This window comes from Acanthochromis polyacanthus, chromosome 17 (genome assembly GCF_021347895.1).
Source record: "Acanthochromis polyacanthus isolate Apoly-LR-REF ecotype Palm Island chromosome 17, KAUST_Apoly_ChrSc, whole genome shotgun sequence".
Lineage (NCBI taxonomy): Eukaryota > Metazoa > Chordata > Actinopteri > Pomacentridae > Acanthochromis > Acanthochromis polyacanthus.
Genome location: NC_067129.1, coordinates 522,932 through 541,222, shown reverse-complemented (window position 1 = coordinate 541,222; position 18,291 = coordinate 522,932). Strand labels below are relative to the sequence as shown.

At 42.0% G+C, this 18,291-nt stretch overlaps 1 protein-coding gene across 1 annotated transcript in view; it reads left to right on the top strand.

Annotated features, from left to right (window-relative positions):
• Positions 1-9,817: 9,817 nt before the first annotated feature.
• Positions 9,818-18,291, top strand: part of LOC127530597 (uncharacterized) — a 155,070-nt gene continuing 146,596 nt past the window's right edge. The window contains exon 1 of the mRNA XM_051937749.1: positions 9,818-12,401. Coding sequence (XP_051793709.1) covers positions 9,896-11,308 — 1,413 coding nt within the window. The 5' untranslated portion in view covers positions 9,818-9,895 and the 3' untranslated portion in view covers positions 11,309-12,401. The remainder of the gene's footprint in view (positions 12,402-18,291) is intronic.

Below are 18,291 nucleotides of genomic sequence, written 5' to 3'. Positions count from 1 at the left end.
TTACATAACCTCCATGTGTGAGGATGTTAAGGTCTTGTTGTACTTTTTGTTTTTTGCTCAGTCTTTTGGGGTTTCACTCGGCTGTATGCAGAAAAACTCAAACTTACAGCCATAAACTAAAGTTTTCCTTCACTCATAAACACCACAGACATCACTGCAGCACTGAGCTTCCAACGACTATTTATTCTGAAACCTGAGCATCTTTGATGTAAAAGAACGTTTGGTTCTTTCCTAGATTTACAGGGTGTCCATGAAGTCTCTGTACAACTTTAAGAATTTACTGCAGAGGCAGTTGATAAGATATCAGATGTGTTTTATTGTAATCAGTGTGTATTAAAGTTAAGTTTAGAACACATTGAAATTGTGTGTTTCAGGAATCCTGTTGGTGAAAGAGGTAATGTTAAATGAAACCCTAAAACATGTCTACTCGTCAGACCGGTGGATTGGAAGGGATGGACCGGTTCCTTTCCACCTCGTTCACCAGATATCGCTCCCTTGGACATCTTTCTATGGGGTTATGTTAAAGATGTCGTGTATTGAACAAAGATATGGGACGTTACTGACTTGAAGCAAAACATTTCTGATGCCGTTGTCATTCTTTACTTCTAGCCTTGTCTTTATGGTTTTAACCTCAATATACTTTAATTCCACATGCTCTTTTTCTTTAGTTTCACATGGCATTCTTTGGTGGCTTTATCTAGTGTTGTATTGGTTTATTTTGTAAATCTCTGGGTGCTGCATAAACTACTAATGGTATTTTTTTCTTCACCTTTAAGTCAAGATTTCAACTCAAACTGGAGAAACGTAATTATTTAAATGCACCAACTTCAAAACAAAGTTAGGTGAATTAAGAATCCCCTTCCAAAAAACTGTTAAAACACCAGTTGGAACAACCAAATTTTCACAAGTAATCACGTCAAAACTTGTTTTTGCTGCCAGTCATTGTAGAGAAAAAATAATTTCCCTAACTTAGAGTTCTTTGGTTTCATTCCCAGTTGTCAGAACCCAAAAATATTGATGTCTTTATAGTTTTTTCTGGAGCCCAAACATTGTTTTCTGAGTGTAAAAGACTTTTTGCATTCAGAAGATACAGAACATTATCATGCGTTTGTCATCTAGAATATTTCACGTTCTGTTCTCCACCTGCAGTAGCAGAGGAAAACTCCACCTGTCTCTGGAGCAGCTAAATTTACACCAGCTGCCATTTTGTGCCGGGTTCTGCACACTCCGTTCCTCAGAGCTGTTTCTGGTTAAAAATACCTGCCTGCTGCCACTGGGATCAGGGCTGGAGACTGCTGATTAGCCAGCCTGAGACAAAAAATACTGAGTTTGAAGCTGCAAAATCAGAGACTTTCAGGTAAAACTGCAGAGCTGGACCCTTTAAGGAACCCCTTTGTAAAATAGAAACACTGATTTCTGGGTTTCTTAACGCTAATGCCAGTTGATTCCATGATTTTCTCAGTCAAAATTGTACTTTAAAAATTCTGACATGCTTCCTCCGTTCATTCACTGTTGATCTGGATCCATGTACAAACTGCAGACATTTTCTATTATTAAAATAATCATCAGACAATAAGAGGTGGAGGATGTGCAGCCTTGGCGGCGATATATACGTCTCTGCGCTGTCAGGTTTAGTCTGTGTTTAGTCTCTGTTTTGTTTAAGTATAAAATATGAATGCTCCCATCTTCCCGTCGATATGTTTGGCTCTTCTTCCAAAGTTGGCATTTTGACTTCATCCAGTGCCTGTCAAGCTGCTGTTTTGTTTTTTGTTGTTTTTTTATTACCATCATTGCTTGTTTAATTTCTGGTTTTGTCTGTTATAGGAGCATGGAGTAAGCTTCAGTTTTCCTCTGCTGTCCCTGCAGATGTGAACAGACAGAACGGACACATCTGCAGAGGAAAAAGCAACCAAACAGCGGCTGGTCTCTCGGCTGGACGCTGGAGGCTAATGGCAGATCTGTGGTCCGTCCCACCGGGCCGACCGGCAGGACGTCCATCTCAGCACATTTTAAAAACATCCAGTTTCAAACCGCAATACCTTGTAGCTAATTTTCAACACATGAACACATTGCGGAGTCCACGGGGAGTCCACGGTTCGCGCAGTTTTCATGAGAATTATTCCAAGAGAATCGGTGAAAACTGTTGATGCAGATGTTTGGAAGAAAACCAGAAACAAAAACCTCTAAATCCTTGAATGTTGGATAATGTACGGTGTGTTTCTAACTGGTTTTAGTGGTCTGAGAGGTTATTATGCTCCCAGAATGTTAACCCTTGGTGAAAAACATGAACAAAACCCCATCAGAACCGGAGCTAAGATGTGTTTTTACTCCCCCACCGATCAGGGCGAGATCACTCCATTAACGGACCCTCCTGCCTCCTCTTCTCTCCCCCACCAACACTCTTACAGTACTCTTCCACCTAGTGAATTATGGATGGAGAGGCCCCTTGTTTTTCTGCCTCCGGCCGGCCCGGTCCACTCAGTGCACTCTACTGTACATGCACACATCACATTTAAACACAGAGCAAAATGGGATGGAGGGAGGCCGGATCAGATCGGATCGATGGGCACAAAGTTTGATGTGTTTTGAGCCAAAAGGAGGCCGAAGCTGTGGACATTTGGGACACATCTGAGGGACGGCAGAGACAGAAAATAAGACAAATCCGTCTCCGAAATCCAGTCAGATCACAACAGAATCTACTACTAGAATCTACTGTCAAGTAGAAAGATGTTAAAGAAGGATAGAAAGCTGTTAGAAATGAATTAGAGGAAATAAACAGTATGAGAGATGTTTAGTGTGCAGAAATGTTCAAAATGACTCTTTATGGTGTCAACAGCTTTAAGATCTGCAGGATTCCTACTTTATAAATCCAACAACAGCAGACGTCCTTTATGTCTGATGAGGCTGTGGGCGCATTTCTGCTATTTTATGGAAGTTCTTCACCTTCATTATTTCAGGTCATGTCACCTTTTACTGATGCAATGAAAACTGGAAAAAACCCAGCATTCATCTTTGATGGAGGTAAATAACGGTGCTCAGAAGGAGAATCAGAAAGCAGCGTCTGGAATAAACGGATGTTGCTGAGATTCTCTTTAATTCTTCTAAAACTGTGCATCAAATGATTTTCACCTCTGAAAAAAATCTCATTAGAACCAGCAGCAGAGTCACAGTAAAGGAACTTTAATAATGACTGAAAACACTGCATCTATTTTCCCCTATCTGACTGATCTCCAAGCTTTAAGAAACCAGTTTTATCTGATATGAGGCTTTCAGAGGGAAGACGACAGAAAAAAAAGGAGATTAGGATTTTGCAAATGAATGCAGACAGCAGTTTGAGCAGAGTGTGATCATGGAGGACCTGAGACTGATCCCACCTGGATCTCATGAGGACTGATTATCCTGGAGCTCCAGACCTCCTCCTGTGTTAAATGTGTGTTCAGTTTAGTTCTCTTTACTCGTTCATTAGTTTGTGTTTGTGGTGGTGGGAGTTGCTGCTGGCTTCAGTTTGACTCCACTGTAAATTCCACATCGATATTTTTTACACCCTTGAACTTGTTTAAAATGGGACTAATTCAGGACAAAAAGTGTTGGAAATGTAGTAAAGAAGAGGGCAGATTTTTCATGTTCTATGGGACTGTTTACTTCCTTTCTGGAAGATGATCCTGATAGAACTGGAGGAGAGGTTTAAACTCTGATACCATCAGATGTGTGTGAGACAGAGCTCAGACTGATTGTAACGACTGTATGGTCAGGGACAGAATCATCTGATGGAGCTGGAAGAACCCATGGAAGCCAGGATTTGCAGAATGTTTTAAGCTGATGACAGACAGCTGCTTTTGAGAATATGATCGCCGGGATAAACAAGGTCCCACGTAAAATTAGCCAGATGTGACTCGCATTAGTGATGTAGAACATCTGTATAAAATCTGTGATATTCATTAGATGTAAAACTGATGTGATCCCTGCCCTTTGGCTTGTTTTTTCCCTCTTTAGTGACTCATGGTCACCACACATCTTCTCCACATCATTTTGAACAATGTGTCAGTTTTGCTCTTTGTTTATTATATTTTATTTTTTAATGCTGTTTGTTTTTGTTTAAAATGAATAAAATTTTAACTGATAAATAAGAGTTTAGTTAGGGGGTTAGATGTTCTGTTTGTGTTCAGGTTACAAACTGTTAGCCTTGGTTTGGTTGAGTTCTTTATTTAGCTTCATCCGTTTTCTCTTTGATCCCTGTTCTGTTAAATTTGCTGCTGAACAAATAATTCTGTTTTTATGTTCCATCCAGCTGATCCTAGAGGTTGATCCTAAAACAGGGTCTTTAACAAATAAATCATTGTGAAGTTTTAAACCTGTCCTTCATCTCTTCTGTTTGTTATGCAGAATATTTTTTAATAATTTTCTGTGCTTCTCTATTTAATATTGTTGACTCACATGTTTTATTTAGGATTGAACGTAATCTTTATTCACTGGAAGTCACACCCACTTTCTATCTGTACTAAAGTATTCACCCGATGAAGGTTTAACATCGAAATGTTGCACCAATAACTACATCTTTGCCAGTTAGACGACGTGCAGGAGTCTGTTTGAACCCTCTGGTGAACTTAATTAACTCAAAGTGGAAGCAGCTTTAGAAATGATCCAGTCAGTGGCAGTAAAACAACATAAACTAACACTGTCAGCGGTCTGAATGAGGAATCGACTGATTGATGCCAATTATTGGTGATCAAGAAAAGTTTAAAACAGATATTTGGAACCAACATCCATAAAATGTTTTACCAGTCTGTGACAGCAGAAAACCATCCATCCATAACTAGACTTCTACATTAATAAAGGTGATGGTAACTGAATATGAAAATACTAATAAGAGTCATTAAATTAGGAGATTGATTCTTCTCCATTTTCTTCATCTTTCACTTCTATTGCTGTTTAAGGTCCAGATCTTAAAGTGTTATGAGGAACAGGCTTTAACTAAACTGAAACAAGACCTGAAACCAGTACAGGGAAAGGGAGACTGAACTGAGGGAGAAGCTAAACCAAACGCAACAAAAACTCACAGCAAACTCAAAAATGGACACCTACAAAAACTGAATAAATTAAGCTAATAAACAGATAAATGAGGAACTGAACAAAGGGGGGAGAAGCAGGACTGAGACCAACTGAACTAAATAGAACAGGGGAACGAAACTAACAGGGAAGGTGGGATCAGGGTAGAGCTGGATGAATGAACGAACTGCCTTATAAGGCATCAGGTGAGACTGAGAACAGGTGAGCTGAGTGAACAGGTGAGGTGATTAGAGCAGCTGTCAGCAATTACTGCAATCAGACTGCAGGCAGGAGATGCAGAGAGACAGGAGAGAGAAGATCAGCTGGATCAGGGATCAGGACTATGAAGGTCTCCACTCACTGTGTGATTTTCAGACCAAAGATACCAACAGTGAGAGAATGGTGGTGATATCTTTGGCCTGGGCTCTAAATCGATGGTCCTACGTTGCACTGTGAGACAGGTTCAAGGACGGCCGTTGTCATGGTGACCAAAGACAAGCTGCCATAAATTCTGGGTGATCATCTCACAGTGTGATGCTGCTGGACCTACGACAACTAACTAGCCAATAGAAATGCAGGATGAAATGACGTACTGATCAATAAACCCAGATGGATGATTTGACAAATCGCATCAAAGCAAGTCTGTGGGATTTAAACACAGAAGACAGCCTGGTAGAGTTGTGACAGCAGAAGACTTTTAGATGTGTCCTCCAGCACGGACCACAACCAGACAAAAAAGGATGAAGCATGGAAGAATATAGCGGCAGATTTCTCTCCATACAAGTAAAAGTCAGCAGGGCGAGGGCTCTGTTCATGTTCTCTAGTTTCCCTGTGATTGTAGGGCTCATGTTTGGCTAGTTTCCCTGTGATTGTAAGGTTCATGTTTGGCTAGTTTCCCTGTGATTGTAGGGCTCATGTTTGGCTAGTTTCCCTGTGATTGTAGGGTTCATGTTTGGCTAATTTCCCTGTGATTGTAGGGCTCATGTCTGGCTAGTTTCTCTGTGATTGTAGGGTTCATGTTTGGCTAATTTCCCTGTGATTGTAGGGTTCATGTTTAGCTAGTTTCCCTGTGATTGTAGGGCTCATGTCTGGCTAGTTTCCCTGTGATTGTAGGGCTCATGTTTGGCTAGTTTCTCTGTGATTGTAGGGCTCATGTCTGGCTAGTTTCCCTGTGATTGTAAGGTTCATGTTTGGCTAGTTTCCCTGTGATTGTAAGGTTCATGTTTGGCTAATTTCCCTGTGATTGTAGGGCTCATGTTTGGCTAGTTTCCCTGTGATTGTAGGGTTCGTGTCTGGCTAGTTTCCCTGTGATTGTAGGGTTCATGTTTGGCTAATTTCCCTGTGATTGTAAGGTTCATGTTTGGCTAGTTTCCCTGTGATTGTAGGGTTCATGTTTGGCTAGTTTCTCTGTGATTGTAGGGCTCATGCCTGGCTAGTTTCCCTGTGATTGTAGGGCTCATGTCTGGCTAGTTTCCCTGTGATTGTAGGGCTCATGTTTGGCTAGTTTCCCTGTGATTGTAGGGCTCATGTCTGGCTAGTTTCCCTGTGATTGTAGGGCTCATGTCTGGCTAGTTTCCCTGTGATTGTAGGGTTCATGTTTGGCTAGTTTCTCTGTGATTGTAGGGCTCATGCCTGGCTAGTTTCCCTGTGATTGTAGGGCTCATGTTTGGCTAGTTTCCCTGTGATTGTAGGGCTCATGTCTGGCTAGTTTCCCTGTGATTGTAGGGTTCATGTCTGGAAGTTTCCCTGTGATTGTAGGGTTCATGTTTGGCTAGTTTCTCTGTGATTGTAGGGCTCATGCCTGGCTAGTTTCCCTGTGATTGTAGGGCTCATGTTTGGCTAGTTTCCCTGTGATTGTAGGGCTCATGTCTGGCTAGTTTCCCTGTGATTGTAGGGTTCATGTTTGGCTAGTTTCCCTGTGATTGTAGGGCTCATGTCTGGCTAGTTTCCCTGTGATTGTAGGGCTCATGTTTGGCTAGTTTCCCTGTGATTGTAGGGTTCATGTTTGGCTAGTTTCTCTGTGATTGTAGGGCTCATGTCTGGCTAGTTTCCCTGTGATTGTAGGGTTCATGTTTGGCTAGTTTCCCTGTGATTGTAGGGCTCATGTTTGGCTAGTTTCCCTGTGATTGTAGGGTTCATGTTTGGCTAATTTCCCTGTGATTGTAGGGTTCATGTTTAGCTAGTTTCCCTGTGATTGCAGGGCTCATGTCTGGCTAGTTTCCCTGTGATTGTAGGGCTCATGTTTGGCTAGTTTCCCTGTGATTGTAGGGTTCATGTTTGGCTAGTTTCCCTGTGATTGTAGGGTTCATGTTTGGTTAGTTTCCTGTGATTGTAGGAGCTCCATTTATGCTTTGGTTGTTTATTTTCCATGGATGGACGGCGCACGCTGATGACGTTTTGTTCTTTCATTCATGTCGACTCATCGTAGGCTGAGATTCAGCTGCGTTTTCATCGTTCAATCTGCACAGAGCAAACTTCATGTTAGATCATTAGATTCATGTCGTACAGTGGAGCAAGTTGTGACCTTATAGATAGTTTATATCACACAGTGGGTAGAGACCTTGAGAGAGAAGCTAATTTCCTGGTTTGTGTTTCGTGTACAATTTCTGGGTGAGAAACATTTCTGAGACCTCAGAGTGACGTCAGACAGAGAGGAAGCTGCATTTACTAATCACTCAATAAAAATAATGATACTGATGATCGTTCTATTTAAAGTTCAAACTGTCACAGTTTTGTTTGTGGGTGCAGTTAGTTTAAGGTCAGCACGGTAAAGAAATAATGAAATGTGATCTCCAAAGTCTGCAATTCCGTATTCTATCTGAAGCAACGTCCATCTGAGAGGAGATCCCACACAAGCAAGGATCTAGTCAGGAGAAAACCACCTGGACAAGATCCATGAAGCAAATCGATGAGGTTTTAATCAAACTCCTTAAACCAAAAACACATTTTTCAGCATTATTCAGGCTTTAAGGATCATTTCAGCATATTTTTGTTTAGTTTTTCCTTATTTTAGGCTGTTGTGTCACCACAACATAACTTAGCAAGTAGATGAGATCCAACACATGGTGTTCCTGTGAAATTAGAAAAACTGAACAAAGAGTTTCAGATCTGGTCCAGTTTTAGGTCCAGGTAACGTGGTTTAGATGAACTTCCACCTGCAACCGAGTTACAACAATTAACACGAATATAATGAGTAAATAATTATAAAAACTGATGAAAACGATGCTCAGTGTCACTGAAACATGTCCAGAAATAATCCAAACCCAGACGGACACCAGCATGGCCACCGTTCTGTGGTTCATCCTCTAATGAGGCTGTGCAGCGCTAACGAGGAGCCGCAGCATAATTAGCCTCATCAGAAGGACTTTCAGAGTGTTCAAATTAACTTAATTAGCTCTGGTGTGTGCCGCCTGTGAGAGCGTGCATGGCCATACACACACTCAGAATAATCCACGTGCACGTGCACAGCGAGTCCCTGTAGACGCAGCCTGAAGCTACAGCGCTAACGGGCTGATAGCTCACGAAAAGCTGCTGGTTTTAAAAGTTAAATGGCGCTGTGTAAATATATTTCCAGGGGATATCCAGGGAATAATCAACTTTTAATTTAGCTGCTAATCTTATTAGTCACCGCGGTGCTTGACTATCTCCCCGAAGTGATTTTAAAAGAAAGAAAAGGGAAAGAGAACTGAAAAACCTACAAGGAAATAGCTTGAACAATCACTGAGAGGTTTCTGAGATTCTCTGTCCCGGGGATATCACTACATTTGTGGAATTACAATAAGGGGAAGAGTGAGAAAAAGAAGGGGAAAAGCGATGAGAGAGAGAAGATTTCTAAGAGTTTTGCCTGCAGAAGTGCATCTCCCTCCCTGGTTAACTACAGCAAAGTTGATGCAATAGCATATTAAGTCAGTGAATGGATTTTATCAGAGCCCAGATCCATTAATAGACAACAGCCTGCAGCACAAATCTGCAGTGCGGAAAAGGCTTAACTCATAGATCTGAGCTGATGTGCTGCTGTTTTTATCATTTACAGGAGAAGAAGCAGGAAAAGAAAGTGTTTCTGATTCACTCTGTTTCATCCCAAAACAAAAACACAATTTAATTATTTGAACAAGAGAGCGTCTTTAAAAGACGGAGAGGAGGGATAAAAGATGACGTTCAGCAAAGGATCTGCAAAGGACTTCAATCAAACACAGGACGCTGCAGCAGATAGAACGCTGTAAAATATATATAAATAAAGAAAAATCAATAAGAAAAACTGGAAATCTGACAGGAAGGATGCCAGAAAAGTGTGCTAGAAAATACTAAAATACTGTATCATTCAAAAGCTGTGAAAGAAGCAGCAAATGTTTGTAAAATAATTCTATTTTTATCAGATTCAGATACAGCAAAACTGTCATTTTATGGTCACAAGACGGCTTTGTTTCCATTCTCTGGTTGTACTCCACCCTGGATTGTGCTACATTCACTAACTTTTTACCTTCATTATGGCTCCCAGCGTAAATGTAGCCACAAGGGGACACAAGTCAGTGTCTTTTTGTGCCGGTCCCAAGCCCGGATAAATACAGAGGGTTGTGTCAGGAAGGGCATCCGATGTAAAACTTTGGCCAAATCAAACTTGCGAATCAAATGTATGACTTCCATACCGGATCGGTCGAGGCCCGGGTTAACAACGACCGCCATCGGTGCTGTCGACCTACAGGGTGCCGGTGGAAAATGGACGACTGTTGGTGGAAAATGGACGACTGTTGGTCGAAGAAGGAGGGGAGGAAGGTGTGTTCGTAGGAAGAGAGAGAAGAGGAACACCAAAAGTCTAGGACTGAGAGTAGGGACTTTGAATGTTGGAACTATGACAGGAAAAGGTAGAGAGCTGGTTGACATGATGCAGAGGAGGAAGGTGGACATACTGTGTGTCCAGGAGACCAGGTGGAAAGGTAGTAAAGCTAGAAGTTTAGGAGCAGGATTCAAGTTGTTCTATCATGGTGTAGATAGGAAGAGAAATGGAGTAGGAGTTATCTTGAAGGAGGAGTTTGTTAGGAATGTCCTGGAGGTAAAAAGAGTGTCAGATCGAGTGATGAGCCTGAAGCTAGAAATTGAAGGTGTGATGTTCAATGTTGTTAGTGGGTATGCTCCACAGGTAGGATGTGAGCTGGAGGAGAAGGAAAAATTCTGGTTGGACCTTGATGAAGTGATGCAGAGCATCCCTAGAAGTGAGAGAGTTGTCATTGGTGCAGACTTCAATGGACATGTTGGTGCAGGAAACAGAGATGATGAGGAGGTCATGGGCAGGTTTGGTATCCAGGAGAGGAACGCAGAAGGACAGATGGTGGTTGACTTTGCAAAAAGGATGGAAATGGCTGTAGTGAATACTTTCTTCCAGAAGAGGCAGGAACATAGGGTGACCTATAAGAGTGGAGGTAGGAGCACACAGGTAGACTACATCTTGTGTAGACGGTGTAATCTGAAGGAGATCAGTGACTGCAAAGTAGTGGCAGGTGAGAGTGTAGCCAGACAGCATAGGATGGTGGTGTGTAGGATGACCCTGGTGGTGAAGAAGATGAAGAGGGCAAAGGCAGAGCAGAGGACCAAATGGTGGAAGCTGAAAAAGGAAGAGTGTTGTATGACTTTCAGGAAAGAGTTGAGGCAGGCTTTGGATGGTCAGGAGGTGCTTCCACATGACTGGACAACTACAGCAAATGTGATCAGGGAGACAGGTCGGAGAGTACTTGGTGTGTCATCTGGAAGGAAAGGAGATAAGGAGACTTGGTGGTGGAATGAGGAGGTGCAGGAGTGGATCCAGAGAAAGAGGTTAGCTAAGAAGAAGTGGGACACTGAGAGGACTGAAGAGAGTAGACAGGAGTACAGGGAGATGCAGCGTAAGGTGAAAGTAGAGGTGGCAAAGGCCAAACAAGGGGCTTACGATGACTTGTATGCTAGGTTGGACAGTAAGGAGGGAGAGACTGATCTGTACAGGTTGACAAGGCAGAGAGACAGAGATGGGAAGGACGTGCAGCAGGTTAGGGTGATAAAGGATAAGGATGGAAGTGTGTTGACAGGTGCCAATAGTGTGATGGGAAGATGGAAAGAGTACTTTGAAGAGTTGATGGATGAGGAAAATGAGAGAGAACGAAGAATAGAAGAGGTGACTGTTGTGGACCAGGAAGTAGCAAAGATTAGTAAGGATGAAGTGAGGAGGGCATTGAAGAGGATGAAGAGTGGAAAGGCACTTGGTCCTGATGAAGCTATGGGAAAGAGTAGTTGAAGCTAGACTAAGGGCAGAGGTGAACATCTGTGAGCAGCAGTATGGTTTCATGAACAGAAAGAGTACAACAGATGCAATATTTGCTTTGAGGATGTTGATAGAGAAGTACAGAGAAGGTCAGAAGGAGCTGCATTGTCTCTTTGTAGATCTGGAGAAAGCTTCTGACAGGGTGCCCAGAGAGGAACTGTGGTTTTGTATGAGGAAGTCTGGAGTGGCAGAGAAGTATGTTAGAGTGGTGCAGGACATGTATGAGGACTGTAAGACAGTGGTGAGGTGTGCTGTAGGAGTAACAGAGGAGTTCAAGGTGGAGGTGGGACTACATCAGGGATCAGCTCTGAGCCCCTTCTTGTTTGCTATGGTGATGGACAGGATGACAGACGAGGTTAGACAGGAGTCTCCATGGACTATGATGTTTGCAGATGACATTGTGATCTGTAGTGAGAGCAGGGAACAGGTGGAGGAGAAGCTAGAGGAGTGGAGGTTTGCCCTGGAAAGGAGAGGAATGAAGGTTAGCCGCAGCAAGACGGAGTATCTGTGTGTGAATGAGAGGGACCCAAGTGGAAGAGTGAGGCTACAGGGAGAAGAGATCAAGAAGGTGGAGGATTTTAAGTACTTAGGGTCAACAGTCCAGAGCAATGGAGAGTGTGGAAAAGAGGTGAAGAAGCGTGTACAGGCAGGCTGGAACGGCTGGAGAAAAGTGTCAGGTGTGATGTGTGATAGAAGAGTTTCAGCTAAAATGAAAGGAAAGGTTTACAAAACTATGGTGAGACCAGCCATGTTGTTTGGTCTGGAGACAGTGTCCCTGAGGAAAAGACAGGAGGCAGAGCTGGAGGTAGCAGAACTGAAGATGCTGAGGTTCTCTTTGGGAGTGACCAGGATGGATAGGATCAGGAATGAGTACATCAGAGGGACAGCACATGTTAGAGGCTTTGGAGATAAAGTCAGAGAGGCCAGACTGAGATGGTTCAGACATGTCCAGAGGAGAGAGAGTGAATATATTGGTAGAAGGATGCTGAGTTTCCCACTGCCAGGCAGGAGGCCAAGAGGAAGACCAAAGAGGAGGTTTATGGATGTGGTTAAAGAGGACATGAAGGTAGTTGGTGTGAGAGAAGAGGATGCAGAAGACAGGGTTAGATGGAGGCAATTGATTCACTGTGGCGACCCCTGAAGGGAAAAGCTGAAAGGAAAAGAAGAAAATGACTCCTGCCGTAAGTCAGACTCTTCTGATGCTGGAAGAAAAGGAAAGCGTCTCCATGGAAGTGAAATTAGACAGAATAAAACACTGGGAACAGACACACCGACCAACATGGGTCAAGATGTAAAAACAGGTCAACATATTGTAGTGACCCTCTGGGATGAATGAGTGAGACTTTATCTGGTTTTCTGTTCCAGAATTATCCGCCGTTCCCAGCTCTCTCTACTGCTGACTCTCAGCCAATCAGAGGTGAGCTAACAAAACACGACACGTTCACTGACGGGTAAATGTGGAACTGAACAATAAACACTGAAACATCAACATCAGCAACATCAGTCCGTTACAATGTTCTGTTATCTTCTAGTAAAATGATTCATACATGCATGAACTTTATGAAGAACTGATGGATATCCTGATGAACAGAACGGATTTGTTTCTGTTTTCGGGCAGGTGGGTAGGTGGGCTGGTACCACGTTATATTCAAGATAGATAAGGGAAACACTGCACAAAATAATGTGCAATTAACGTGCAATTCATGCTTGTTGAAGAAATAAGGTACCAAAAATGATGTTATGTACAAAAAAAGCTGAAAAACTTGTTGGTATTTACAGTAAAATATGTGTTTGAACATAAAGGTACAGTTAACCCTCATGTTGTCCTTACCAAAAAATGTTGCTGCCTTGTTTGATAAAAGTCCAAAAAATCAGAAAAAAATCCCCAAATTTATAAAAATTTGCGAAATCTTCAGGAAGAAAATTCCTGAAAAGTTTCCCTCAAAAGTTTATTTTTTTTAAATAAAAAATCCCCAAATTTGACAGTGAAATTCACTGGATGTTGGTTGATTTTTTTCTGAATGTTCTTAGACATGTTTTAAATTTGTTTTTTCCACCAAAAACTGTTCAACAATTTCCTTTAAAAAAAAATGAAAATGTGGAAGTTTTCACTATGAAAATTTTTTTCCCCCACATTTTTAAAACTTTAAAACGGGTCAATTTGACCCGAAGGATGACAGGAGGGTTAAAAAACTCTAAAGGCTGTAACATGGTGTATTAGTGCTAGTAGAAGCAACAATCTGTGCATTATTTCGAGCTGAAACTAGAGATATATACTCTGCATACATGTGAGACTTATATTAACTTGTTAAAAAGAAGTCTAATGATAACAATTAATGTGTTTTTGTCGTTTAAAACTTGTGTTTAGATAAATGGGATTGATGGCAGCGCTGATAGGAAGGAGGAATCTGGATCATCCTGAGCTCGGTGGTGTTGGCCGATGGGCGGCTGGTTGCTGAGCGTTGCAGAAATCAAAGCCTGTGGGTGAACGAGGCGAGGCGGCGTTGGAGAAGAAGCCTCTCTCAGTGTGTGTTCAGCTCCTCTGAGGGAGGCATGGAGGGAGGAACGTGACCATGGAGATCCAAATGCTGCAAAAGGTTTGGGTAAAACAGCTGGAATGGTTTCGTCAGCTTTTTACCCAGAATGCACCAGGAACACGTCTTCTTCTCATCAGCAGGTCTGTGGAGGTTCATGAGAGGAAATGAAAGAAACTAGAGCGGCATTTGTTGGTAAATCTGCTTTGCATGTTACAGACTACATGTGTGTTTTCTAGCTGCTGTATGTTCAGGAGGAGAGACTCAGGCTGGATCCACACTAATACCTTTTCTATTTAAACAGCCCATAATCTCTGACTTCTGCATACTATTCTATCTTCAAAGCCGTCTGAGCAGCCTCTGTGGCCCTCCAGGTGATAAAAGCAGTCATGTATGTTCATGTTATCTAAAAGAAAGCATCTCTTTAAAAAAATTCGTTTCACTCAAGTCACTTTCTTTATGTCAGGTTGTGGCCAGTGGAGGCTTATCCGGGATTTTTAATCCATTTTTATTAAGGATTTCTGGGAAGTTTCTCATTGTTGTTGGAAGACAGCAGAATTATTTCCATTTATTCAGCTTTTTAGATTTATCCTGTGTCTTTTTGGGCGCCACAATTCAGTTTCTATATTAAAGAAGTTTCAAATATTTTTTTCTGTATTTTTATTATAATTTTACTTTATTTTTTACCTTGTGTTTATTGTATTTTTACCATATTTTACTATAATTTTTATTATATTTTTACTGTACTTTCACCTTATTTTTAATGTATTTTTACTGTATTTTTTCTATATTTTTCAGTATTTTTTTAACGATTTTCATTGTATTTTACTATATTTTAACTGTATTTTTACTGTATTTGTATTATATTTTCACTATATTTTTACAGTATTTTACTATATTTTTAGTGTATTTTAAATACATTTTTACTGTATTTGTATTATATTTTTACTACATTTTTACTGTATTTTTAACTATATTTTTTCTATACTTTTCACAGAAAACATGAATTTGTCCAGGTGACCCCAAACTTTTGAGCAGCAGTGTACACGTAGCATCAGTTTTTAAGCATCATATAGAAACATCTCTTTATAAATCATTATGACTGAAGAGCAATGATTATAAAATTGAACAGGGAAAACTTATATTTATCCTCTTTGTTCATTCGTCATTCTATCTGAATATCCAGAATTTCCTATATCTGACTCAGTCTTCAGCCACATAAAGATTATTTTCCTTCTTTCAGAGCAGCAGCAGCGTTTAAAGAAGCTAAATGCATCGTTTGACCCTTGAAGAACCAACCTGTTCGCTCCTCTAACCGCTGTCTAAACTTGGAGAGAAGAATCATCATGATGACGGACTTCTGGATAAAAATTTTGCCACTTTTTGCAGCATTTCCATTTCCCAGCAGCTGGCGGTGAGGAGGCCGAGGGCTTCATTAGAGGAAGTGGAGGCCGACCCCCTGAGCCCAGGGCGGCGCTGAAGGGGGGCTGGATCCTGTACCGAACCCGACGCCCGTCTCTCGGCTGGAGATGGGCCCGGATCCCCTGGGCCTCCCCCTGCGACCGACCTCCTGCTTCTACTGGATGAGGCAGAGAAGGAAAAAAAATCAACGGCGTTCTCCTTTGAACAACCTCCTCCTCCTCCTTCCTCTGTGGACCTAATGAATGATTCATTTAACCCCTTCCAACACCACCCAACTCCTCGCCTTTTCCGCCTTTTCCTACCTCTTCCCCTCCTCTGCACTTTTATTTCCTTTTCTGTTCTCAAAATCTTTTCTTTTTTCTTTTTTTGATGTAAAAATCGTACGTCAGCAGCTCAGCGATGGCGGTCTGCGAAGAGACAACAAAGGGTGGAACAAATTTGTGTCGTGGATTCCTCCGTGTATTTCATTAAAGCCGGTGTTTGACAAATTACTTTACACAGCTCGGATGTTGATTTGCCGGCGAACACTCCTCAGTGAAGCGCTAATGAGGGCAAGATGGTAGAAAAGCCCCTTTAAATGAGGTGTAACAACACAGCAGAGCCAGAGCTACCCACAGAAAATCAATTACAGCCCTTATTATCCTGGAAGAGCCGTTAATTTAATGGAATAATTGGTCGGGACACGAAAGGCCTAATTGCCATGATGAAACCAAATTTCCAACATGAAAGGGGCAGTAAATGAATCTAGATGGCGCACTTGAAAGGCTCCCAGAATCTGGGGACAGTTTCAAAGATGGGTTTTATATTCTTGGTTTGGCTCGTCCCTCGGCTCCCGACACACAGCGGAGGAGATCATCTGATTGGAGAAGAAGATCTCTTTTAACCCCACGTCGGATGGAGAAAATAGAACGAGACGGCAGAAAGAAACAGGGCACTGTTTGGATGGCAGAACTGAAAAGGCAGCATTGTAAATATTTGTCTTAATTATGAAAATGTGCCACACTGAGGAAGCACACAATGAGAGAGGAGCTTTAAGGAACTTTCCTGGAAGGATTGAAAACATTATTTGGTGTGAAGATTAAACTGCATAAAACACTGAATCCTGCAGCAGTTCATATGTTCATATTACATGTTTACGAATGTGTGCATTTTGTCATCTGAGCTCTGATCTGGAAAACATTTTATGAACGTGACTTTGAGAACATCCCTTCTGAGTTATCATTGTGGAAATGTCTTAAGGCCTCTACACACTGTGTGATTTTAACAATCTATAAGTTCACAGATTGCTCCACTGTACGACATGAATCTAGGGAAACTAGCCAAACGTGAACCCTACAATCACAGGGAAACTAGCCAAACGTGAACCCTACAATCACAGGGAAACTAGCCAGACATGAACCCTACAATCACAGGGAAACTAGCCAGACATGAACCCTACAATCACAGGGAAACTAGCCAGACATGAACCCTACAATCACAGGGAAACTAGCCACACATGAGCCCTACAATCACAGGGAAACTAGCCAAACGTGAACCCTACAATCACAGGGAAACTAGCCAGACATGAACCCTACAATCACAGGGAAACTAGCCACACATGAACCCTACAATCACAGGGAAACTAGCCAGACATGAACCCTACAATCACAGGAAAACTAGTCAAACATGAACCCTACAATCACAGGGAAACTAGCCAGACATGAACCCTACAATCACAGGGAAACTAGCCAGACATGAACCCTACAATCACAGGGAAACTAGCCAAACATGAACCCTACAATCACAGGGAAACTAACCAAACATGAACCCTACAATCACAGGGAAACTAGCCAAACATGAGCCCTACAATCACAGGGAAACTAACCAAACATGAACCCTACAATCACAGGGAAACTAGCCAGACATGAGCCCTACAATCACAGGGAAACTAGCCAAACATGAACCCTACAATCACAGGAAAACTAGCCAAACATGAACCCTACAATCACAGGGAAACTAGCCAAACATGAACCCTACAATCACAGGGAAACTAGCCAAACATGAACCCTACAATCACATCGAAACGGTCCAGCAGCATCACACTGTGAGAGGATCACTCAGAATTTTATGGCAGCTTGTCTTTGGTCACCATGACAACGTCCATTCTTGAACCTGTCTCTCAGTGCATGTAGGACCACTGATTTAGAGCCCAGACCAAAGATATCACCACCATTCTCTCATTGTTGGTATTTATGACAATAAAACAAGCATAGCTATAAGTCAGAATAAGAAACACTGCGAAAACACTCAAAGTACCTGAAATTTATGTAAAATAACATGAGTTTTTGGGATATTACATTTGTAAATGGTGATGTTAAACTTAAAATTTTCCACCATACTAAAAACTCCATCGTTTCTGAACATTTTTGCTTCATTCTTCGTGTTTTCAGCTCGCCCCTGAACTCTTATTTGAGATTTTGAAGCTGCTGTGACTGAATCTGTCGGCCTTGATGTTCTGCTAAATCCTGATAAACAGTGAAATATTTACTGTTTTCCGTCAAACCGAGCGGGTGACAGGCGTGACATACAGATGAGCGAAGGCCGTGGTTGGATTTTAAACGAAGCTGAAGGAGTTTTTTTATTCCGTTTGAGTCCTTCTACCATTTTGCCTCCGTGCTGGAGCTGGTGATGTGCATGCGTTCTGGTTGGCAGGAGGGTTTCTCTCTTTTTTTCTTGAGAGCAGCAGTTTGGCGATGACATCTGAGAGGCTCGAGAGACAGAAGACGACACAACAGTCTGATCTGCAGGAGCCTGAAGACGACGGCGAGGCCAAGTGGCAGCACTTCAGAAACCAGGATGGACGCCTGCCCCGCCTCTCCTGGCTAATTATAAAGCTTCTACCAGGAGGAAAAACAAAAAAAACACTCACTTCATCTTCCCCCATAATCAAAACCTTCGATTTTACACAGAAACACACAGACACAGTTAAATGAAGGCCGCCATCTGTTGTCCACCAGCGGT